Source organism: Lissotriton vulgaris, chromosome 8 (assembly GCF_964263255.1).
Source record: "Lissotriton vulgaris chromosome 8, aLisVul1.2, whole genome shotgun sequence".
Taxonomy (NCBI): Eukaryota; Metazoa; Chordata; class Amphibia; order Caudata; family Salamandridae; genus Lissotriton; species Lissotriton vulgaris.
Window position 1 is genome coordinate 106,276,545 of NC_141696.1, and position 25,839 is coordinate 106,302,383.

At 43.4% G+C, this 25,839-nt stretch overlaps 1 protein-coding gene across 1 annotated transcript in view; it reads left to right on the forward strand.

Annotated features, from left to right (window-relative positions):
* Positions 1-21,311, forward strand: part of TAF10 (TATA-box binding protein associated factor 10) — a 68,169-nt gene extending 46,858 nt beyond the window's left edge. Inside the window, exons 4-5 of the mRNA XM_086933761.1 lie at positions 19,602-19,716; positions 20,481-21,311. Of these exons, the coding sequence (XP_086789887.1) occupies positions 19,602-19,716; positions 20,481-20,570 (205 nt within the window). The 3' untranslated portion in view covers positions 20,571-21,311. The remainder of the gene's footprint in view (positions 1-19,601; positions 19,717-20,480) is intronic.
* The last annotated feature ends 4,528 nt before the right edge of the window (positions 21,312-25,839 follow it).

A 25,839-nucleotide genomic window follows, 5' to 3' on the forward strand; every position in this document is an offset into this window, starting at 1 on the left:
GCACCCATGCAGCTAAAAAGAGTCTCCGCCAAAATCTCCAAACCATGGTATGACGGGAGTCTTAATGAGGAGAGACGAACCATGCGGTTGGCAGAGCGCACTTGGAGAATGGCCCCCTCTACACTGCACCTAAAAACTCTGAAGGAAAAAAACGCCTACTTCAGGAAAATAAAGCGCTCAAAATCAGCCTTCTTCAGCCTTCAGCTCGACCAAGCAAAAAACCGCCCGAGAGAACTTTTTTGAGCTAATCGGAACACAATCTAAGGAACAACCCCAACCACCCATCACTGTGCGCAAAGCACCCTCCTGTGAAGACTTCGCTGCTTTCTTTACCCAAAAAACTGACAACATTAAGAGCGATCTCCTCATTGACGCAAGCCTTTACCCCAAACCCCACTGCACTGCATCCACTGAACCAAAAAACAATGCTTCATGGTCATCCTTTGACACCTACTCTGAAGAGGAAATTGGCAAACTGCTCAGCACCTTAAAGCCATCCAATCACCTCACGGACCCCCTCCCTGCTAACGCTGTCAAAGACTTCACCCCGCTGCTCCTCCCACTCTGGACTAAAATTATCAACAGCTCACTCCAACAAGGAACCATCCCTGACACCCTCAAAGTCGGACAAGTGACACCATTACTAAAGAAACCTACAGCCGACCCATCTGATCTAAACAATTACCGTCCCATTACCAATACTCCCACTCTCGCCAAACTCCTGGAAAAATGCGCACAACTACAACTGACCAAACACATTGATCAGTTTGATCTCCTCAACTCCCACCAATCAGGCTTCCGAGCAGGACACAGTACAGAAACCGCTATGACTCACGTAATTGACGACGCCCTTCAAATCCTTGACCAAAATGATACCTGCCTCCTCATCCTTCTTGATCTCTCTTCAGCATTCGACACCGTTAAACATGAGAAACTACTCGAACTATTAAACACAAGAATGGGTATATCTGGAAATGTTCTCAAGTGGTTCGCTTCCTTTCTACACAACAGGTCGCAGAAATTCAAGTGCAACAACCTTTTGTCCTCGCCAATACCTGTGTCGTTAGGCGTCCCCCAAGGATCCTCCTTATCCCCAACTTTGTTCAACCTAGTTATGGAACCACTCGCCACCTTGTTACAAACATCCAATGTATTCTTTCACATGTACGCAGATGACACCCAACTATATCTCAAAGTGCAATCCCCCAAAGACATTGTTCGCCTGAACTCAACGATCAGAAGCACCCAATCCTGGCTGGCCGATAATCATCTCAAACTCAATGCTTTGAAAACAGAGTTCCTTCTGATCGCACCTCCCGCGAAGATCTCTACCACTCAAACCTGGCTTAAACACCTAACTGCACTCAATGTCCAACCAACCATCGTGGACTCAGCAAAATCTCTGGGCATAACACTCGACTCCAATCTCGACATGCAGCAACACATCAGCAAGGCAACGAAGGGTGCGAACTATCAAATCAATACACTGAGGAAACTCAAACCCTTCCTCCCGGCCAAAGACTTCCAAACTGCAGTACAAGCACTAGTCATCCCTCGAATAGAATACGGCAGCACTGCCCTCTGCGGTCTCCCTCTAACTACTACGGCACCCCTAAGAGCTTCTCTAAACGCTGCAGCGAGACTCATCACGGGGTCAAAAAAACACTCGCATATCTCCCCTGACTTGAAAGCCCTGAACTGGCTGCCTTTTGAAGCCAGAATACATCTGAAAATCGCTTGCATGACACACAAGGCTGTTCACCTGAGATCACACGGTTACCTCGCCCAGAAGCTGACAATCTCTGGCGGCTCTAGAAACACTAGAGGCACAAATAATCTTCTGCTAAAACCTCAGATTCCGGAAGGAAAAAACTTATAAACGCTCCTTCTCAGGAATGGCACCCAGGATCTGGAACTCACTCCCTCCTGAAACTAGACTCATCCCCTCCATCACACTCTTTAGGAAAGAAGTAAAAGCTATCCTCATGGCTAAACACACTTAATCTATTAACGTGAATTTTAAAAGTCTCTGCACCGATCTGTATTATCTATGATCCCTCGATTATTCGTATTACTTGCATTACTGAATTACCAGACTGTCTATGCTTACAACTATTTTTACTACTTGCATTATTGATGTACCTGTTTACTATGCTTCCCCCATGTACATACCCCACCCCACCTATACCTACAACTGTGATGTACCCTATGGCCTGTTATTCACCCTCCTGGTGTTATTCTATGCTCTGTAAAGCGCTCTGATATCTGCAAGGATCTTGTTCGCGCTATATAAAACTTTTAAAATAAATAAAATGAATAAAATTGCACTGGCATTCACTTATAAATGCATATTCTACCCCATAAGAAATAATACAGCAACACACAGGGTTACATTATTTTTTCCACTGCAATTGTCCAAAGTAAATCTAAAAATCAAAACACCGGAGGTTAGGAAGGGCACCTGTACATTGCATTTGAAAGTCAGATTGACTGGGGAGGTGATCCTCTGTGGTTGTATATTGCTTCCACGTGAATATGTATGTACAGAACGTTATGTTGTAATTTTGTTTACTTCCTTTAAACCTGTTCTCAATACACCAGTTCAGTGTCGCTAAGTTTCAGATGTTGACTTTGTAAACAGTACACAAGTGTGTTTTTGGCTAATGAAGGCTTTGAAAACTTTCTGGCCTTTCTTCACTAGGATGCCCAGAAAACTGTTGTTCAGCTTCGTGCCTCCTTTTCAGTCCCTCTAGGCGCACCCTAATATCCTTTAAACCGGTCCACTAGTTACCAGTTAATAAAAGAATAACTTTTAAAGCTTTATTGCTTGCCCACTGCGCCCTGCATGGAGTAGGACCTTATCTGAATAGAAGAATCCAGCTCTATTACCCTGGTAGTGCCCGCCTTTTGAGAAAGACTTGACTGATCGTGGTCCCATGGTTTAAGAGAGCTAGACGTGGTGGCTCGTTCATTTCAGTTCGTGTGACCCCGATTTGCATCTTGGGAAACATGCCAAATGAGACTGCTTTTCGCAAACCACTGAAAACGCTTCTTTCCAGCCTCTAATATCACATGTCAGTTAATAAAAGAATAACTATTAAAGCTTTATTTTTTGCCCACTGCGCCCTGCACGGAGTAGGACCTTATCTGAATAGAAGAATCCAGCTCTATTACCCTGGTAGGGCCCGCCTCTTGAGAAAGACTTGACTGATCGTGGTCCCATGGTTTAAGAGAGCTAGACGTGGTGGCTCGTTCATTTCTGTTCGTGTGACCCCGATTTGCATCTTGGGAAACATGCCAAATGAGACTGCTTTTCGCAAACCACTGAAAACGCATCTTTCCAGCCTCTAATATCACATGTCTGTCTGTACTCACATTAGCGCTGGGGTACTATCTGGGTAGCTGTGCTCTGTATAAGTTCTGTCATTCGTTCATTCACAAGATGCTTTCCACACACTAGTTTATCCTAACTCCTTAGCTGGCTAGTAGCTCCACCGGTGACTTCTCAGATTCTATCAGCAAGTTGTGCACCAGGGTTCAGTAACCCAGAGCATAATGTTATTTTCTCCACTCACCTCATACCAATATGCCCATTATTCCTGATCACTATATTCAACTGTAAGTGATTCCGCAGCCCCCTAGCTTACCCTAGGTTAAACTTTTCTAAGGCTTCTGCAGAGAACAAGCTGCCCAATCCTTTCAGTAGATAACTGAAACCCCCAGGCCAGAGCTTAGTGTGGAAGCTGGTGTGACCATTTCTACTCCAGTATTGGGAGCATGAATTCATCAGAGGCAGGCTGTTTTCTCTTGACCAAAGGTAGGTTACAGCTTTTCTCTTTGCTTCCAAATCTCAAACACGTTAGTTTCATGATGGAAATTTTGAGACAAGTGAAGCCCTCTCCTACCTGTCTAAACACTAACTTGATTGTTCTTTGCACTTGAAAATGATTCTTGTAACTTCTACAGTGTTTTCCAAAACTATCACAGGGACCAAGGTTCGCCCAATGAGGAAGGCATTAAAACCTATCCTGCGTAGAAAAAGTATTTCACACTGTACAGTGCTGTCATTAGCAACATTGTTAACTGTGAACATAAAGTTATAGCTAATGTACCTACACATTTTGTTACCTCTGGCTGATTTTAATGTTGGTTTTTTTTTTATGTATTTACTGCCACTGAAGTGCAATTTCTAATTTAGGCTTGTTTTTCCTGGTTGTCTTTTGAAACGACCTAGGCATGGATGCTGTTCACACAGAGCTGCCTGGTGTTTCTTTTTTCTACTTGTGTACTTCTGTGTAGCCTCTCGGTGCAATGTGACTTGGGCTTTGTACACCTCTCCTGATGTCAAACCGACTATTCATGCATCACGTTTCCATGCCTATCTGGTATTCTTCATAGGCAGGTCAGCTATAAGGGAGCCCTGCATTGCAAAGGGGAACATGTTATGTTACAGAAAGCATACATCAGCTTGGTACTATTTATCCGGCTCTGCGGCTAAGCAGAGGCCACCTTTTTTGCATTCAAAAAAAGCTTAAAGAAAAACACAATGGCTTCACCTTAGTATAGGTAATTGACTACACTTCTTCAGCTTTACCAATATACTTGCATGTACCACGCCATGATTTTATAAAATGGAGTGTTACCTGGAAAAACCTGCATCCTTCCTGATCACAAAGTACTACCCCTACCCCGGATTCTAGCTCTTGATAGAAGTGTTATTGACATTTGATACATATACAAAGGGGTCACCGCAAGGGAAGCGTATTGTAGACTACATACACTAGAAGTGCTCTGGACTAACAAACAAAAATTATATAGTAATAATGAGGAATTTTCAGGTATTGTCATTTATTTATCAACACCGAATATCTACCATTACCACATTACAAACACATTTAATAAATAGCCCCAAAAGGGGAGAGGAAGGAAGGGGAAGGAGGGGTAGTGCTCAAGGAAGTGTAAAGTCAAGGAAAATAAACACAGTCAAAGAACAAATAATAATTACAATATTACAATTAGAGTTGTGACAATTCTGATACAAAAGCCAAAAATCAAGGCGTACATTGAAAATTATTAAACTAATGACATTCAACGGTCACATACTAAATTCAGAATTATCAGGGGCATGTGCCGGAAGTCCAAGAAAGGAAAGAGCCGTCGACGTTTCGACCCCTGTCTATAGGCTATGTTAAGTCCTTTATCGGGGTCTTCATCAGGACATATACAGGGAAGAAGTGGAGTGGGGCAATCCTATCTGAAAAATTAAAACAAGAATTCAGACTTGGTACGTTATGAGAATAAATTGAATTAACACCGTCCTATATGGCAATACTGAATTCATTAAATTAATTACCATGGAGTAAAGGCCCAGCTGGGCTCTAAACGTAGGAATTGAGTAAGCCACGCAGGATGTCGTGGTCGATCTCAGCGATAATATTTCGCAACTACAGAGGAGAAATAGTCAAATCAATTGGAAGAATAAGGATGAATTGCAAGTAATACTACCAGTAGGGAGGTGTGTTGTCATTCAACACTGTCTACTTAATTAAAAAACGGGACTGAACTTACACATGCTTCAACCATTAGGACGAATGGTGAGTTAATTGTTAAACCACAGTCGTCATTTGTCGGATTCAGAAGTCTGAAAAGGGCGAGGGTGCAAGCAGAATGCACGGGCTGTGGGTGAAACAAATCGACAAATAAGAGGGGTTATCAATGATGAAGCAGCACTAAGTAAATGGCCCATCACTGCGAGCCACAGTGTTACCTGTCAAGCTCAAACACACTTACATGAAAAAGCGGTGGGGACCAACAGCCGCTGGTTAAGTTGGAAACATAGGACACAATTCGATTGCGGTAAAAGTCGCTGTAAAATATAAGACAGGGGCTCTGTTGTAAGTTAGGTAAAAAGGCTAATGGGGAAGACACGCTTCGTGTAAAAATATCTGGAGTCTGTTACATACCTCCGAGTTGATAGCGGGAGGGAAACTAAGCAGCCTATCTTGTGTCCGGCACGAGTGTGGTCTGTGGTGAAGTCGTCTTAAACCACCGCAAGTCAGCGAAGGCAGTGTACGGACACCCGTTCCGTCAGCCTTAATACGATTGAATCCTGCAAAAAGCACGGAGGCAACCAATTAGAAGGGGAACCTGTCTAAGGTTACAGATGGCCGCGAAAACATCTCGGCAAGGGCGTACTGTTACTTACAGATGCCCTAGGGGGCCGCTGCAGTCAACGCCGGTCGATAGAAACTCCGCAGGACCGCTACGCGGAGTTAGGGGCGGAGTCAGTAGATGTTTGCCACAATAGAAAGCGAAGAGTTACTCAAGGCTAGTAATGTGATCGCTAGTGTGGTAATGCGAGGGAACATTACTAAATTACAATTTGGATGAAGATTCTTGTACAAAAGCTGATCATCGTGTGTGATCGCTAGATGGCTAGAATGGATAAATACATTAAATTAATGAATAAATCATCAGTTCAACAGTTATATCGGTAATAATACCCGCGCAACTCTCTAGCAAGAGGTTGTAAGCGAGGTGCATAACATTTAGTCTACTAACAGATGTTACTGAATTAAAACAAAGGATTCATGTATGTGCGCCCGTATGACAATTCTATCCCATAAGGGAAAATACCGGCTCGTGCACTTCTCCAACATGAGTGTAAACGAGTAACATTGATTACATATGATGTGACAAGCATTACAGAAAATTGGAAAACTACATAATCTGTCATAAAGGATATCAATCTGAATCAGATGATTAACCAAGCGCTGCCAATTGTGCTAAACTACTGTCCTGCTCATTGAGACCATTTTTAATCGAGTCTAAGAGGGACATCCATTTGGATTCACGTGTATTTAGTACTGTCAGTAGATTACCCCCTCTTCTACCTAGGGATACCTTTTCAATTACAAGCCATCTCAAATCAGACACCGCATGTCCTGCTTTTTGCCAGTGTTCTACCAGGGGTGCGCCCACCACTTTGCATCGCAGTCTACTGCAGTGGGAAGAAATACGGGATTTGATTTTTTGTTGGGTTTGTCCCACATATACAAGACAGCATGGGCATTGGACAATGTAGATAACGCCAGTTGAATTACAATTCGTGTAGTGTTTTAAGGTGTAGGTACGCCCACCATGATCAAAAGTCTTAGTCTGAATGGTGGTGTCGCATGCTATGCATGTGCCACATCTGTGGTGTCCAACCAGAGGGGGCAGATTCCATAAGGTCGTGAGAGTTGGTTGACTCGCTGGTTCCAAATAAGAATGGACAACCATGTCCCGTATATTTTTGGCTCTCCTAAAGGAGTGAAGAGGGAGTTGAATTTGCTCAATCTCATCTGCCACCAAAGACCAGTTCTTATTGAGGATTTGCTTGATTTCGTTACTCCGTGTCGAAAAAGTCGTGACACAGATGATACGATCTGGCCCAGTGTGATTAGTAACTTCTGGGTTAAGCAAAATGTCGCGTGGGTTGTACCACGCCCGTTTCCTGGCTCGTTTCACCATTCGGGCCGGGTACCCCCGCGAGGTGAGACGCTCACTTAGGACCTCAGATTCCTGGATGTAGTTGGCCCGAGTGGAGCAATTTCTCCTAATTCTGAGAAATTGCCCGACAGGCAAATTGTCTTTGAGACCTCTGGGATGAGGACTCCCATATTGCAGCAAAGAGTTGCGCTCAGTCGGTTTCCTAAATAAGGTGGTTTGTAAGCGGTCTCCTTCCGTATAGATGGAGATATCCAAGAAAGGTATGGCTACGTTGCTGGATTCCATCGTGAATTGGATATGGGGGTTTCTTGAATTGAGCCAATCATGGAATTCTTTCAGTTGTTCTTTATTGCCCTCCCAGATACACAGGACATCATCAATGTATCTGACCCATAAGGTCAACCTGGCCTGGAAAGGATTATTAACTGAAAAGATATGTTGTTGTTCGAAATGATCCATATATATTATGGCCAAATTTGGAGCGAAGGTAGCCCCCATGGCTACCCCCTTTGTCTGCAAATAGAAACCTTCTTGGAAGATAAAAAAAGTTCTGCATCATGGCGATACTCAGCAACTCAATTATGAAGTCCGTCGGGACTGGTACAGGGGCCGGTCTTTTGTCTAGAGCCTCTCGCATCACTTCCAGAGCATCCTGTTGAGGGATACTGGTATAGAGCGATACGATATCGCAAGTAACCAGGAGTGCACTTTCTGGGTTGAATGGTCTCTCATCTATCAGATTGATTGTCTGTGTCGTGTCACGTAGATAAGCCCTGGTGTTAAGGGCAATGGGCTTTAGGAAGAAGTCAACATATTTACACAGGGGCTCTAACATAGACCCACAGCCTGACACGATAGGACGTCCAGGGGGGCTGTTCAGATTCTTGTGCACCTTCGGTAAGGTGTAAATGGTTGCCAGTCTCGGGAATTTTTGGTTAAGGAATTTAAATTCTTGCTCACTCAGGAAACCGGCATCCAATCCTTTCTGTGTAGCTGTCAAAATTGTAGATGCCAATTCACATGAAGGGTCACTTGGTAGTTGCCGATAACTGACACCATCTGACAATTGTCTGTAGATTTCTTCCTTGTATTTGGAAAGGTCCTGCACGACAATCGCCCCGCCTTTGTCGGTGGGTTTAATAACGACCTCTTTGTTGGTACATTGGCCTGTTAGGGCCTTCTTCTCTGTTTTGCTTAGGTTCAATCTAACAAATTTACAGACAATTGTCAGATGGTGTCAGTTATCGGCAACTACCAAGTGACCCTTCACGTGAATTGGCATCTACAATTTTGACAGCTACACAGAAAGGATTGGATGCCGGTTTCCTGAGTGAGCAAGAATTTAAATTCCTTAACCAAAAATTCCCGAGACTGGCAACCATTTACACCTTACAGAAGGTGCACAAGAATCTGAACAGCCCCCCTGGACGTCCTATCGTGTCAAGCTGTGGGTCTACGTTAGAGCCCCTGTGTAAATATGTTGACTTCTTCCTAAAGCCCATTGCCCTTAACACCAGGGCTTATCTACGTGACACGACACAGACAATCAATCTGATAGATGAGAGACCATTCAACCCAGAAAGTGCACTCCTGGTTACTTGCGATATCGTATCGCTCTATACCAGTATCCCTCAACAGGATGCTCTGGAAGTGATGCGAGAGGCTCTAGACAAAAGACCGGCCCCTGTACCAGTCCTGACGGACTTCATAATTGAGTTGCTGAGTATCGCCATGATGCAGAACTTTTTTATCTTCCAAGAAGGTTTCTATTTGCAGACAAAGGGGGTAGCCATGGGGGCTACCTTCGCTCCAAATTTGGCCATAATATATATGGATCATTTCGATCAACAACATATCTTTTCAGTTAATAATCCTTTCCAGGCCAGGTTGACCTTATGGGTCAGATACATTGATGATGTCCTGTGTATCTGGGAGGGCAATAAAGAACAACTGAAAGAATTCCATGATTGGCTCAATTCAAGAAACCCCCATATCCAATTCACGATGGAATCCAGCAACGTAGCCATACCTTTCTTGGATATCTCCATCTATACGGAAGGAGACCGCTTACAAACCACCTTATTTAGGAAACCGACTGAGCGCAACTCTTTGCTGCAATATGGGAGTCCTCATCCCAGAGGTCTCAAAGACAATTTGCCTGCCGGGCAATTTCTCAGAATTAGGAGAAATTGCTCCACTCGAGCCAACTACATCCAGGAATCTGAGGTCTTAAGTGAGCGTCTCACCTCGCGGGGGTACCCGGCCCGAATGGTGAAACGAGCCAGGAAACGGGCGTGGTACAACCCACGCGACATTTTGCTTAACCCAGAAGTTACTAATCACACTGGGCCAGATCGTATCATCTGTGTCACGACTTTTTCGACACGGAGTAACGAAATCAAGCAAATCCTCAATAAGAACTGGTCTTTGGTGGCAGATGAGATTGAGCAAATTCAACTCCCTCTTCACTCCTTTAAGAGAGCCAAAAATATACGGGACATGGTTGTCCATTCTTATTTGGAACCAGCGAGTCAACCAACTCTCACGACCTTATGGAATGTGCCCCCTCTGGTTGGACACCACAGATGTGGCACATGCATAGCATGCGACACCACCATTCAGACTAAGACTTTTGATCATGGTGGGCGTACCTACACCTTAAAACACTACACGAATTGTAATTCAACTGGCGTTATCTACATTGTCCAATGCCCATGCTGTCTTGTATATGTGGGACAAACCCAACAAAAAATCAAATCCCGTATTTCTTCCCACTGCAGTAGACTGCGATGCAAAGTGGTGGGCGCACCCCTGGTAGAACACTGGCAAAAAGCAGGACATGCGGTGTCTGATTTGAGATGGCTTGTAATTGAAAAGGTATCCCTAGGTAGAAGAGGGGGTAATCTTCTGACAGTACTAAATACACGTGAATCCAAATGGATGTCCCTCTTAGACTCGATTAAAAATGGTCTCAATGAGCAGGACAGTAGTTTAGCACAATTGGCAGCGCTTGGTTAATCATCTGATTCAGATGGATATCCTTTATGACAGATTATGTAGTTTTCCAATTTTCTGTAATGCTTGTCACATCATATGTAATCAATGTTACTCGTTTACACTCTCATGTTGAAGTGCATGAGCCGGTATTTTCCCTTATGGGATAGAATTGTCATACGGGCGCACATTATACATGAATCCTTTGTTTTAATTCAGTAACATCTGTTAGTAGACTAAATGTTATGCACCTCGCTTACAACCTCTTGCTAGAGAGTTGCACGGGTATTATTACCGATATAACTGTTGAACTGATGATTTATTCATTAATTTAATGTATTTATCCATTCTAGCCATCTAGCGATCACACACGATGATCAGCTTTTGTACACTCGTTTACAACCTCCTGTGCGAGGGTTGCACGAACGTAATTTTTCATAGTCTCGTAATAGCGCTAATTTGCTAAAATGTGTTCCACCTCAAATAGTGAATATTGCCGTAAGAATCTTCATCCAAATTGTAATTTAGTAATGTTCCCTCGCATTACCACACTAGCGATCACATTACTAGCCTTGAGTAACTCTTCGCTTTCTATTGTGGCAAACATCTACTGACTCCACCCCTAACTCCGCGTAGCGGTCCTGCGGAGTTTCTATCGACCGGCGTTGACTGCAGCGGCCCCCTAGGGCATCTGTAAGTAACAGTACGCCCTTGCCGAGATGTTTTCGCGGCCATCTGTAACCTTAGACGGGTTCCCCTTCTAACTGGTTGCCTCTGTGCTTTTTGCAGGATTCAATCGTATTAAGGCTGACGGAACGGGTGTCCGTACACTGCCTTCGCTGACTTGCGGGTTGTGGTGGTTTAAGACGACTTCACCACAGACCACACTCGTGCCGGACACAAGATCGGCTGCTTAGTTTCCCTCCCGCTATCAACTCGGAGGTATGTAACAGACTCCAGATATTTTTACACGAAGCGTGTCTTCCCCATTAGCCTTTTTACCTAACTTACAACAGAGCCCCTGTCTTATATTTTACAGCGACTTTTACCGCAATCGAATTGTGTCCTATGTTTCCAACTTAACCAGCGGCTGTTGGTCCCCACCTCTTTTTCATGTAAGTGTGTTTGAGCTTGACCGGTAACACTGTGGCTCGCAGTGATGGGCCATTTACTTAGTGCTGCTTCATCACTGATAACCCCTCTTATTTGTCGATTTGTTTCACCCACAGCCCGTGCATTCTGCTTGCACCCTCGCCCTTTTCAGACTTCTGAATCCGACAAATGACGACTGTGGTTTAACAATTAACTCACCATTCGTCCTAATGGTTGAAGCATGTGCAAGTTCAGTCCCGTTTTTTAATTAAGTAGACAGTGTTGAATGACAACACACCTCCCTACTGGTAGTATTAATTGCAATTCATCCTTATTCTTCCAATTGATTTGACTATTTCTCATCTGTAGTTGCGAAATATTATCGCTGAGATCGACCACGACATCCTGCGTGGCTTACTCAATTCCTACGTTTAGAGCCCAGCTGGGCCTTTACTCCATGGTAATTAATTTAATGAATTCAGTATTGCCATATAGGACGGTGTTAATTCAATTTATTCTCATAACGTACCAAGTCTGAATTCTTGTTTTAATTTTTCAGATAGGATTGCCCCACTCCACTTCTTCCCTGTATATGTCCTGATGAAGACCCCGATAAAGGACTTAACATAGCCTATAGACAGGGGTCGAAACGTCGACGGCTCTTTCCTTTCTTGGACTTCCGGCACATGCCCCTGATAATTCTGAATTTAGTATGTGACCGTTGAATGTCATTAGTTTAATAATTTTCAATGTACGCCTTGATTTTTGGCTTTTGTATCAGAATTGTCACAACTCTAATTGTAATATTGTAATTATTATTTGTTCTTTGACTGTTTATTTTCCTTGACTTTACACTTCCTTGAGCACTACCCCTCCTTCCCCTTCCTTCCTCTCCCCTTTTGGGGCTATTTATTAAATGTGTTTGTAATGTGGTAATGGTAGATATTCGGTGTTGATAGATAAATGACAATACCTGAAAATTCCTCATTATTGTTATATCATTTTTGTTTGTTAGTCCAGAGCACTTCTAGTGTATGTAGTCTACAATACGCTTCCCTTGCGGGGACCCCTTTGTATATGTACCATATAGCGCCCAGGTCCCCGCGACTGCATGGGTTCAACCCCCTTTACTGTAACGTTATTGACATTTGAGACCTAGAAATATCTGTGGCCATATAATATGGTTTTTGGTACTATGAATGATGAGTTTATCTAGGACTGTACAGTAAAGCTTTAATGTTGCTTACCTTTGACGTTCTCAATTTAAATTCAAAGTGCAAAAAGTCGCACTAGCTCCCAGTGATTAAACTAAATTTAAAAAAAACACCAAATCTCAAAGCCCCTTTCGCCATAAATATATGTACATGATATTTATTCAAAAAAGGTTCAATGATAATTGTGGTACATTCATCAAGAAAAATAAATCAACAATATCTATTCACATACCAATATAACAATAACAATACTCCCAATACAATATATGTTGACCCAGACTCGGGCCCCCACAACAGACACAATCAAAACTGAATCATACTGCATATATATCAGTCATCCATAGACGTACAACACAAAATCAATACAATCAAACAGTATTTATACATGTAGGACAACTTATACTGAAATTAGAACCCCTTACTTTAAACATTGGGAAGCTTATTTTACATGCATATTATACAGAGACCATAAGTTTGCAGTCATCAATAGGATCACTTGATTCCTGAATGGTTGAATTTATCAAATGTTATGGTCCTTGTATTCCAAGGCCATGTAAACGCCGACGCACATTTCAATGAAGACCCACAATATAGGTTGCACCATCCTCTGGGTGCAGAATGAACAAATTCAAACAAGTGGGAAGGAACCTGGAGGGTATCCGGGGGGCTGAAGGGGGGAGAAGTTCAAATACGAAAACATAAAAAAATTCACTTATACGGCAAGAACCACAATGACTGACCAAAGAAATCTCCAGGTTAACTGAGTCTCTGTACTAAGGGATACACTTCAGCGTGTATACGATAAAGTATGGAGAAAACACTCCTACTGTCCAGATGTAGACTGGATGGTTGGACCACTCTGCGTTATTCTGTAGTCGGTTGCTTAGGATGAAACCGGTCCGCACAAATGACGGTGTCCATAAATAAAGCCTGGATTGCCACCATTGAAGTTTTACCTAGTATGGTGCATGACTACTCATAATGTCCAAATATTGAAATTTCTCTAAAATGGCTTTGGTAGACTATCTTTGAAAGACTGTAATTAAAATTCCCTGATGCAAAAAACAAACTTGATTGATTAATATTGTCAATAATCACTAGTTAGGTGAACCTCCGTTCTTTGTGTTTGCATATGGGGGGGCTCAAGTGAAACTTTTTTTATGATAATGATGTCCTGCGGATTGCCTTCACACCCCTTTTTCTCATCCCAACCCTCCTCCTGCTATGACCTCCAAAACGAAAAACTAAAAAATGTCCAAATCCTTTCCTCTTCTATCCCTCCACTATCCTTTTCAATCAAAATAACTGACTAACATGTCCACCTCTTAAATTAATTTCACTCTACTAGTTTACCACTAATCCTTTATGGGTTCCGGAGTAGGGTGCTACTCACCAAAAAAACGCTTCAGCACCCCATCAGGGGTACCAAGCGCTATATAAATGCAAACCTTTTCCCCTCTGCTATCCCTCTGCTATCCTTCTCAAGCCAAATAACTGCAAGTATTTTGAGTGGTGGATATGTTAGTCATATTTCACTATACTAATTCACCACTAATTTTTTATGGGTTCCGGAGTATCTTGCTACTCACCAAAAAAGCGTTTCAACACCCCATCAGGGGTAGCAAGCGTTATATAAATGCAAACATTTTCCCTCTTCTAAACCCACATTATCCTTCTGACTCCAAATAACTGACTAACATATCCACCACTCAAATTACTTTCAAATTTCACTATACTAATTCACCACTGATCCTTTATGGGTTCCGGAGTAGCGTGTTACTTGCCCAAAAAGCACTTCAACACCTCGTCAGGGGTAGTAAGTGCTATATGAAATGCAATACAATATATGTGCAGGTAACTGTTCTAAATTGTACAGTACACTTCCCCCATATGTACTGGACTCTTTATCAATGTTAAGATTGTCAGTCTTCCCTTCAAGCAAAAGATCTTGCAAGGCAAAAGTCTGGAAAGTACAGGACGGTACTCTTGGCCCATTGGCTAGTGCCTTCGTCGCTCCACTGAATAGTGGAATTCAGCAGCTAATCCTCAAAGGGGGTTTATATCCCTTCCAAGATACCATTTCTAATTAAATCCATTTACCTTGTAAGACCGCATGATGCCACTTCCCTTGTGGGAAGACAGAATATAATGTGGATAGTGATGAAGTTAGATTTACTTTATAGGTCCAAGCCTACCAGACATGGCAGCTGTCTGGTCTATTAACGAAATCTTGGACATTCTGAAAGCTTCCCTGGGTATGCTTTCCACCCTTTGCTTACCATTGGGTTTGTGTCTTGTAACTCACATTTGCTTGCTTTCTATTTGCGGGCTTTATTTGTTTTAGGCTGTCCGGCTTGAGTTCACCCCTCTCATGGAGCATAGTCTATTTACTGTATTCTTTCATAAGTGCTCACAATCCGTAAACAGGCCTTTAAATCTTGTTCTTATATTGTCACGTTTGCCGTGCATTCAGAGACTAAGGTTAAATGTCGGTCTCTGTCTATCCGGGGAGGTTGGTGTTAACTTTTCTTTCTCTGATTTTTAAAGTGCTAGGATTAAAGTGGCGATCTTGCTGTGAAAGGAAGGGCCTTTTTCTATCACACAACAACATTTAAATGACCTGTGCAGATATTTGAGAATCTCTCCGAATTAGGAAAGCGCAAATGAAGTATATTTTGTTTGAAATTCTGAAGTGTGGTGGCAGCAAATGTTTTAATACGATCAACACCAATCTGTACACTAGGTGATGACATTTCCACACATAGTTTGTGCGCTGTATAGTTTTATTAGTAGAACTGTATGTCTGTGCAAATGTAATAGTCCTTTCAATTGTATGTGATTTCTGAAATGGCAGTGCGCTACCTCACCTTGCATACTTCAGGCTACGCCCTTCTACTCCACCCAGCACCACACTGTTCTCCGCCCTGCCATGACACTCTAAGTCCTTGCACTGTTAGCCATGCTGAAATGAAACAAAATCCAGTATTTGTAAAGCAAAAATAATTCCTGAGGGTGTTAAGGCGTTGGGGGCCGCTGGGAAGATTAAGCAAGTTATTGCACGGAGTCGCATGGTGCTGGGCTAACCTGCCGCCGGGGATCAAACCGTGAACACCTGTGTTCTGGAGTCAGGCGCCCTGGCTGCTGCGCCACACCTCTTCCCAGCCACGCTGGTGTACAACATGGCTAAAACACATTGGAAATGCCAATAGCTCTTGCATAGGCGTGACTTATTGGCTTTGCAAATACTTGTTCGGGGTTTGCTGCTGTCCCTGTAACAATTAATCCAATAATGAGCTCATTAGCAAATGTTAGATGGGGAGAAACTGTCTTTTGATGGATGTACCATTTGCTTTCTCCTGTCCTCTCCTTATCTGGTTGAAATTGCTGCTGTAGCTACTGCGTGCAGAAATAGGCATCCTGATGTCAAATTGTGGTTGTGTGCAACCGCTGATGAGGGCCTCCATCTTATCCTTAAGTCCTTCTTCAGCACTCATTTATTCTGCTATGGAAATAGCAATCATCAGTTCGCTGTAGTGGCGGTCTTCAGTAGGCAGGGGTGCTTAAAAGCAACTACGTTTAGGCTAAAGGTCCAAAACAAAATCACAAACATGCTGTGTGATGGTAACTGCTATTTGGAAAGTATGTTGACAATGCATTCCAAAATATTTACAGATACTGAAAGTGCCAGATCGTTGGGGACATTGTGATAGCCACAATCCTTTTGTGGCAGAATAAAACAGTACCCAGCCCGCAGGTTACACCAGCCATACCGATGCCCAACATACCAACCTCAAGAGTATTGGCAATTCTTTACCCCTCAGCAGCAACAATAGCCAGCATATAGACCATTTCAAACTCAGACCTACAGTAAGACCTCAACCTAGTGCCAAAGGTTCAGGACGCTAGATCTCATGGACAAGTGGAAGGCACTGGCTATTGTCTTCAGACCCTGTGTGATTTCGGGCACTGAAGTGGGCGAATTTCCTACTTTCTACAACAAGCGTGCCGAAATAGTCAGACAAGTGGGTGTTTTATGTCATTCAGTGACCATGAGCTCGAATTAATTCAGGGTCCAACACAACACCTCAAACAAGTTGAACCCAAGCATTTAAGTTTGTTGACCGCAGAGGTTAGCAGTATGCTATAGAAAGGAGCCATAGTATCTGGTTCTATTTCAAGTACTTACTCGGAAGGAAGAAGGCTTAAAAAAAGTGGAGACCCATTTAACCTGTTTGTAAGGAAACCATCTTTCAGAATGGTAACACTTTAAGAGGGGCTACAGTTAATCATGAATAACGAGCATATGGCATTGTTGGATATCAAGGATGAATATTTCCACATACCAATTCACCTAAAACATTGCATTTTCCTAATATTCTAGGTGGCTGATAGCACTTATCAGTTTTGTTTTCTACCTTTTGACCTTCGCTCTGTTCCTAGAATATTTACCGAATGCCCAGCCCCAGTAGCAGCTCATCTCCAACATCTAGAGCAGCAGACCTATCAATATCTAGACAATTGGATGGCCAAATGCTTGTCTTTACCATCTACAAGATGCTGTATTACAGATTGCATTTAGCTCTTCAAGGTGACCGTAAGCAAATTATCCTTCACACACTCTCAAAGATTAGAGTTCTTAAGCACAGTCATGGATACAAGAAGAACAATTGTGAATCCAAAAAGACCAACCTCGCTGCTTCATTATCTCACTTGCCAAGCTATTGAGTGAAGTCCAAGTGCATCTCGGAAGGTGCCTTCTAGGCAGTGGCGGTCAGTAATTTTGACTGGGATAGGTGGCGTGTGGTACACATGCACACATGTACACTCACTCGCACCCATGCATTCAGAAACAAGCGCGCACACACCAATTCACAAACAACATTCATATATTTATTCATGCATGCACCAAACGTTCAAAAATAGAAAACCTTCTTGCCCTACAGCTCTCGAAGAGGAAAGCCTTGGAGGTCCCAGGAGGGTTGGGGCTGCTGACTTCTCTCGTTGCTTACCTTTGGCCCACCAGTGAGAGGAGGCAGCATTCCCTCACTCATCGCAGACTGGGATAGGTTCAGTGATACTTGCTGACCCCATCTCACTCCGTGGCAAGTTGTCACTGATCGACTCTGCCCTGAGCACTTCATGGTTTTAAAACTGAAGCGCTCGGGTACAAAGTAATCTGTGCCGATCTCTCACATCATGAGGGAGAGGACCTTGAGGTTTCTTTTGCCAGGCTGAGGTTGCTCCCAATGGGTTGTGGCAAAGTTCAGCTCAGGCAGCCACGACTCTGCACATTTAGCACATATCTAGCTCCTGACTGCCGGACCTGATCAAGAATATTGTCCATCAGGGTGACTTTTGCTCAGCCTGATGCACTCTTCTTCAAAGTTACTCTGATAGCAGGCTCACATGATAGTCACTCACAAATGAGCCATTACTTGGGTCCTATAAAATTGTTAAGGACTTCTTAAAAGGTCTATTCAGATTGTACCCACCACCAAGGACCCCGCCAGCAATGGGGGAACTGGACGTTTCGAGTTAGTGTCAGTTCCTTTAAATGTAAATCCACTGATTGGTTATAAAATACCTCACCTGGAACACAATGACTATACTAGCCATCTTATCAGTGAGAAGAGTACGTGGAATCCAGGCTTTCACAGTTGGAGAACCCTACTTGCACTTCCCCCAAAGACAGAGTTACTTCAAGAAGACACCCTGTACTCAAATGTGTATTAATAAACAGAACTGGAGAAATCGAGGTAATTTAAAAGACCAGGCCTAGCCGTGGTTCCTTTGATGACCGTGGTATACAGACACACAAAAAAAACTGTCCTGACAGGAGACATTCTTGGGTGGAGCCTAAGGCGATTCTGTTGGGGATAGGGGAAGCTGTTCTTTTTATTTAAGATGCATGCTGCTGCAACCTACAAGTGGTTAACGGCTGTGCACTAGAAAAATGTTACCGATTTGAAGCAGTATCTAGCTTTTATTTTTTGTTTTACAACTTTAACATTTTGGGTTAAGGAAATGTGGCATGCTGTGCACAGTCATCGTGTACATCCTTGAAAGCTATTATCGGGAGGAAATTGGTATTCATCCACACCCCAGAGTCACATGACATGATTTATCTAGCAAGTTCAACATCCTCAAGTTAAGATCGTGTGGCAAGATCTCTCCCCAGCCCGTCTTGAACATTACTTTTTATGCAAAATAGACAGCAATTTGTTGCACCGACATAGTCAGGAGGGGGGTCCTACTGGTATTAGGCCTGGCAATTATTTGTTAGGCCGGGTCATCCTCCATCTCGGAGGGAGACCTCATCCACAAATCTGAGGCCCGTAGTGTTTTCTACATTGTCCGGTGTAAGCCGCCCGTTCTGTGTTGTCGCCTTATGTAAGTGGTGAATGGTCGCCATGTTATCTAATTTGGCCATTCTGTCCTGCGCAATAGCTGGGAGTTTCTCCTTAGCGTAGAGGTTCCACACCCTCCCGCATCACATGTTGAGTGAGGGTGCTGTGCCTGGGGTTGTGTCCACATCTGCGTGATACAGTCAGGCTGCCAGAAAGAAGAGCGAGAGAAGCCGTCCTGAACGAGTAGATTTGAGAAGAGCCTATCCGCTCCAGTATCTAGCTTTTAAATTGTTTATACAGACTTCTAAACATGAACCTCCTATTTAACGCAGCCCAGGTCTAGAAAACTATTAGCTAACCTCTCTTCTAATACACCAGTGAAAAAGTTGATTATTTTTTTTCGATTTGTAAAATTTGCAACAGTTTTGAATTTATTCAAAGTATTTGCCATTGTTTTTTATAGAATTCGCTTAATATCTTTGGCTGCTCAGAAGTTCATTTCGGATATTGCCAATGATGCCTTACAACACTGCAAGATGAAGGGAACGGCCTCGGTTAGCTCTCGCAACAAAAGCAAGGTATGTACAGGCAAGTCTCCCGTCTAAAAGAGTAAACTCGGGTCTGCTTAACACTTTAATTTGAGCTCTTAAACTTTAGTTGTGCAGGCTAGAGATTTGGCTATTTTAGTTGTTACAAAGGTGGGCATTAATCTTGTATAATGAGTAGCAGCTAGAATTAAGATTCGCTGTCGTGATCCTAAAGAGCTTTTAATATTTCCCACCATAATATGTTGACCCCTTACTTATTAATTATGGTATTGACGTTGTCAGTTCTACTTGATGTCTTCTTATTTTTCAACTAGCTATTGCCTCTCTATGGCCCTAGTTTTAATGAGGTGAATACTTAAGCTAGCTTGTGGCATCTACATAACTATTTACTAATCGCAACACTCCACTCCAAGAAACCATAGCTATGGCTACAACACACCAGCCTTCTGTATAGGCCCAGGTCTCCATGACCTGCTCAGATGGAGAAAACAGAAATTTTTAGCTATTTAATGACTGCTGTGTGCATATTTATCTCTACACTTAGGCTGAACCGCATTGAGACACCATTAACTGGTGTTGTGTATAATAACTGTTTGCTGTGTGTATCTTTTGAATATACTCAATGTGGAGAGAATATGTGAAAGCTTTTGAATTACAATATTCTCTGCCCATTGTATTAATTTTACTATCATGAATGCTACACACTGTGTACCTGCGTCTATGTAATTTTATTGCCTTATGAATTTTGTTTTTGCTGTTCATTTACGTTCTTTTCACTATTGTCTCTTATTCAGGATAAAAAATACACACTCACCATGGAAGATTTGGCACCAGCGTTATCAGAGTATGGAATTAATGTGAAGAAGCCTCATTATTTTACCTAAATGCTCTACTGTACAGCTCACAAATGTTCCAAGAACGGTAGCCTTCTCAGATCTGCTTCAAGTAGACACTGGCCTGCTGTTGCTGCTGCTGAGACATGGTGGGCTTGTGGCACTTGGATTCAAAAAGGTTGTTGGCATGGATTTTAGTTTCTAGGCAGCTATTAGTTATGCGAGTAGACGATCACAGTGGAAGTTATACACTTCTACCCAGTTCAGCTTGAATGTTGCTAACGCGTGCCTGCTGGAGGGGCCCATGCCCTGGATTTTCGGGAGACTAAACCCTAATTCTGATGGAGGGACAACACTAGAGCATGGAATGGTCAGACTTTATTTCATTTAAGTTCTAAACGCTAGTTTGGATGTTGGCAATTAGCTGGTAAGAGTTAACTATGATGTAGCAGCAACTATCAGGCAAGCATTGAGGATGAAGGGCGTGTGGTGTCCCTTATTAAATCCAGTGAAAGTGAAGTTAGGAGGTGTGCAATTAATCTAAGACTTTGCTATTTTCTTTTGTTATAAAACGTAAACGAATTAGAACCTCCACTTCTCCTATCATTGTAAATATGTGATCTTTATTGGTTTCAGATTAAACTTAATTTTTTTGTTGTCTAATGTTTTGTTGTGCCAAGTGATGTGGTCAGACAAATAATTCAGTTGGATGTAAATTTTTATATCACGTACAAATTGGAGCTGAATTTTCATATCACTTAACCTGTAAAATAAAGACTACTTTTTATGGTACTTTGGTTCTATTTCCTCTTAGGCAAAGTATTTTGTATTCTGTATTATACTTGGCTTGCTATGGTTGTTTTTTTTCACTCCAGAAAATGTGGCGAAAAATAGTCCTTGATATATGACCATACTAGATTTAAAATGTAACCGGTTAGCTTTTCTATATTTGTATGGAAAACCTATTTGCTTGTCATTTTATGATCACCAAACTGATTTTCGAACTCTGTATAGTGTGATTTTGCTAGATTAATATTAAGCAATATGGAGGGCCACCATGTATCATTTTCTTTTTACCATTATTTGGTTACCACCAACCAAATCTATCCTCACATGTTCCAGAAGCACCAAAGAAGACTTGAACTGATATGGTTTAGGGATGCATTACCTGAATGCAACAAATACATTATAACAGACCCGGGCCAGAAGGACAATTACAGGAGGCCGGAGGACTATAATTACGAGACCCAGGACTATGAAAACAAGCGCCAGGAGTATCTACATCAATAGGATTAAGATCAGGAGAACCAAGAGGAGCCATAACTCTACCAGGAATTGAGGGCAAAGAAGACCAGGGTAGGCTGATCAGGACCTGAATGATAAGGAGGACCGGGGAACTATGAAGGTGGAGAGACCAGTTCCATCAGGATAAATATTAGCAGCAGGATCAGAAAAAACCTGTACCTGAAGGAGTTCCAAGACTAAAAAGGCTATTTAACGGCCAAGAGGAGGACCATGAACAGGATGAGGAAGATTGGGAGAGGGAGGATTGGAAACTGCTCCTGGTGGAGGTCCGAAAGAAGCGGGGAATAGCAGAACACAAAGTGGAGGACCAGTAGGGCGGTGATGGCGATGAGGAGAAGGACCAGGATGGAGAGAGGAAAAAGGGACGACAAGTTCAGAACCATGGCTTGTGGGGTAAAGGCCAAGCACCAAGACCAGGAGGAGGAGGACCAAAAAGCAGACCAGTAGGAATAGGAAGACCAGGTAGTTAGGAGTAGGATCAGGTGGGTGAGGAACAGCCTTTACTTGGGCCTCATCTTTCCAACCCATTTAAAAGCGTACTTAACCACCTCAGCTATTTTAAAATGCAGTCTGTTTGTGACCAATTAGCAGGACTGAATTGTAATCGCATTTTACCTTGTTGCTTACTAATTTAGGGACAGTTTGTAAAAAATAAAAAAATAAAACGCACATGTTGACTGTCATTGGCTCCTCTCCTCATGATAGTGCCCCTCATAACTCTGTTCACCTTCAGTTGCACCCCTTTATGGGAATACTATAAACTATTTTTCTACCTCTGTTTCTACACTGATGCCACAGTTTTTTTTCGAGAAGAGTACCTTTCAGAATGCAGCAAGCATCTCATTAACAGTTCATAGAGGGCAGGGATAGCTCTTGTATACCTAGATGGATGTGGTATTCATCACTGTTAGATCTGTCAGCCTTAGGGTGGTCTTCCCCCAAACTTTTTTCCTTCCTCCCCCTTATTTTTGCTGATCGCGTTGTTGCTGGCCTTCCACCACTGCACGCATTACCACTGCTAACTAGTGCTAAGCTACATGTGCTCACTCCTTAAAACATGGCAACGCTGGCTTATACCCAATCGGCATATTTAATGCACTTGTAAATCGCTAATGACGTGTCATTACCAGTGTTCAGGACCTGTAAATTAAATGCTACTAGCGGGCCTGCAGCAATGACTGTGCTACCCACTTAAGTAGTACTTTAAACATGTCTGAGGCCCATGTGTGCAGTTTTTAACTCCATTTCAACCTGGTAAAATAAACCTTTTGCTAGGGTTAAAACCTTCCTTTTTAATACACGTAAGTCACCCCTAGTGTAGGCATTGGAGGCAATGTGCAATGCATTTAAAAAGCAGGACAAGTTTTACATGCCCTTGTAATGAAAGAGCATACCTCTCCCATAGGATATCATTGGAGTTACTTTTAATAAGCTGTAATTTCCAAATGGGAGTAGGTAACCAGTTCATGTTTGGTATCTTTGGAATTGTTATATAAATCCTAACTTATGGTGAAGTCTAATTTTAAATAACCATTTTGAAAATGCCACGTTTAGAAAGTTGGTATTATTCTACCTTGGCCATTTAGTGCCTGCAGCCTGTCTCTGGGTCAAATGACTGGGTGTAGTTGACAGTTGGGCTTTTTGTTTTGTGAGAGTGTCTTCTTTGACATGGTTAGCCCCCCATCTTTTGCCTGGAAATTGATGTTTTGATTGTAGTGCACAGGGTCCATGCCAACCAAGTCCCCTATGCCTCTGCCTCTTCCCTAAAACTATTCCATAATTTGCCCTTCAGGGCCCCTGTAAGTCCCTAGTAAATGGTACCTAGGGCATTAAGGTTGAAGAGGGTCCCCTAGGGACCCGTCACCTAGGCAAAGTAGACTGCTACTGCTGCATTCCTGGCCTGGTGCAGACATGATAGTCTACATGGCACACTGTGTGCCATGCCAAGTAGCACTGCATTACACTGGCTGCCGATAAGGGAGAGAGTCCTGTTTAAGGCAATGTGTGTATCACCGCATTCTACAGGGGACTGCCCCCTCCTATTTGTCGGAGCTACTAACCCTCTATGCCCCTACCCGCCAACTAAGATCATGTGGGATGGATTTGGTGTGCGTTCCTGCGACTAAGAGAGCTAGGATGGGTGGATGCTCGTTCCACCTGTTGGCTGCCCAGTACTGGAATAAACTTCCCGTGCACCTCCGGTTGGAGGATCGAGAGCTTTTTCAGGAAAGCTTTGAAGACTTATCTTTTGTCATTGTCATTGTAATTGTAGTTGGATTTATAGAGCGCATTATCACCCAGGGGTCTCTAAGCGCTATGATAAGGGTGCACCTGAGCCAGGAGGGGTAGGTGGGCTGCTTAGATAATGCCCCAGGCCTCTGAGAAGAGCAGCGTCTTCAGCCTCTTCCTGAAGGGAAGGAGGTTAGCTTCTTTGCAAAGACTTGCCGGGAGGCTATTCCTTGCTTGGGGGATAGAAGTCGAGAACGCTCTCCCGCCCATAGAGGACAGGTTGAAGCGGGCCATACCAGTAGGTTGGCTTCTGCTGACCGAAGCGACCTCCTGGGGACATAGTTGGTTAGGCGGTCCTTGATGTACCTCGGGGCTTTACCATACAGGGTTTTATGAGTGATGCTTAAACTTGATTCTTTGACTGACCGGAAGCCAGCGTAAGTCGCGTAGTAGAGGAGTGGCATGTGCCCGTCTTGGTTTTTTAAAGGTCAACCTGGCTGTGTCATTCATGACAACCTGTAGACTAGCCACTAGTTGTTGTGAGGTGCCAGAGTACAGAGAGTTGCCATAGTCCAGGCGCCACAGAATCAGGGCTGAAACTGCCCGTCCAAGGGTGGCAAAGGTGAGGAGCAGGGACAGTTTTCGCAATTGTCTCAACAGTCCAACACAGGCTGCTACGACTGCCGACACCTGTTGTGCCATAGATAGTTTGGCATCAATCTTGATGCCCAAACTTTTTACGGCCATAGCTGGTTCTGGAAAAGGCCCCAGTTCCTTAGGCCAGTAAAGATCGTTCCAAGGGTTTGGGGCTGTGGTGACCGCCAGTACCTCTGTTTTGTCGGGGTTTATCTTTAAAGAGTTTGCCGCCATCCAGTTGACAGTAAATTTTAGGATGTTTTGCATCTTTAGGTGGGCTGATGGTGAACTGTCGATCTGGACGATAAATTGGGTGTCGGTGTAGTTATAGATCCGACACTCCAGCTGGTTTAGTGCGGAGATCGGAGGCTGCAAATAGTCGTTAAAAAGAAGGGGGCGAAAGTGCTGAGCCCTGCGGTACACCACACGAGAGAGTAGCTGGATCAGACACCAGATCGGTTAATTGGACTCTCTGGGAACGGTTTTGTAGGAAGGAGGTGAGCCAGGCAAGTGCTGAGCCCTGGATTCCCAGATCCGTAACTTGCCACAAAAGTTGGGAGTGATTTGACCGTGTCAAGTGCCGCGGATAGGTCTAGCAGTACTAGGGCACAGGGCATTTTTTTATCAGCTCTAAGTCTCGGGTCATCCAGCACGGAGAGTATGACTAATTCCGTGCTGTGATGGGCCCTGAAGCCTGCCTGATTCGGTTCTAGGAGGTGGTTATCTTCGAGATGGTGGGAAAGGGACTGTAGAACGTGCTGTTTGAGTATTTTGACCAAAAAAGGCAGCTGAGAGATTGGCCTAAAATCTTTCAGGTTTGAGGTGTCTGCGCCAGGTTTCTTTAATAGCGGGATAACCCGGGCCTCTTTAAAGCTAGCCGGGACATGCCCTGATTCTAGGGATTGGTTCAGTAGGGAAAGTACCTCATCCTCAATTCCTGGAAGTGCCATTTTAAAGTCTTTTGGCGGACAGGGGTCCGCTGGTGAGCCTGATTTCACCCGTCCCATGAGCGTAGTCAGTCTCCTTAGTTAGTAATGGTAAGGCAGTAAGGGGGTTAGCGTACCTCGGGTGGAATGGTTGGGCCTTAAGGGCAAGGGAGCATAGAGGTGCGGTGGATTTCTGTCAGGAGGTCATGTATTTTCCCCGAGAA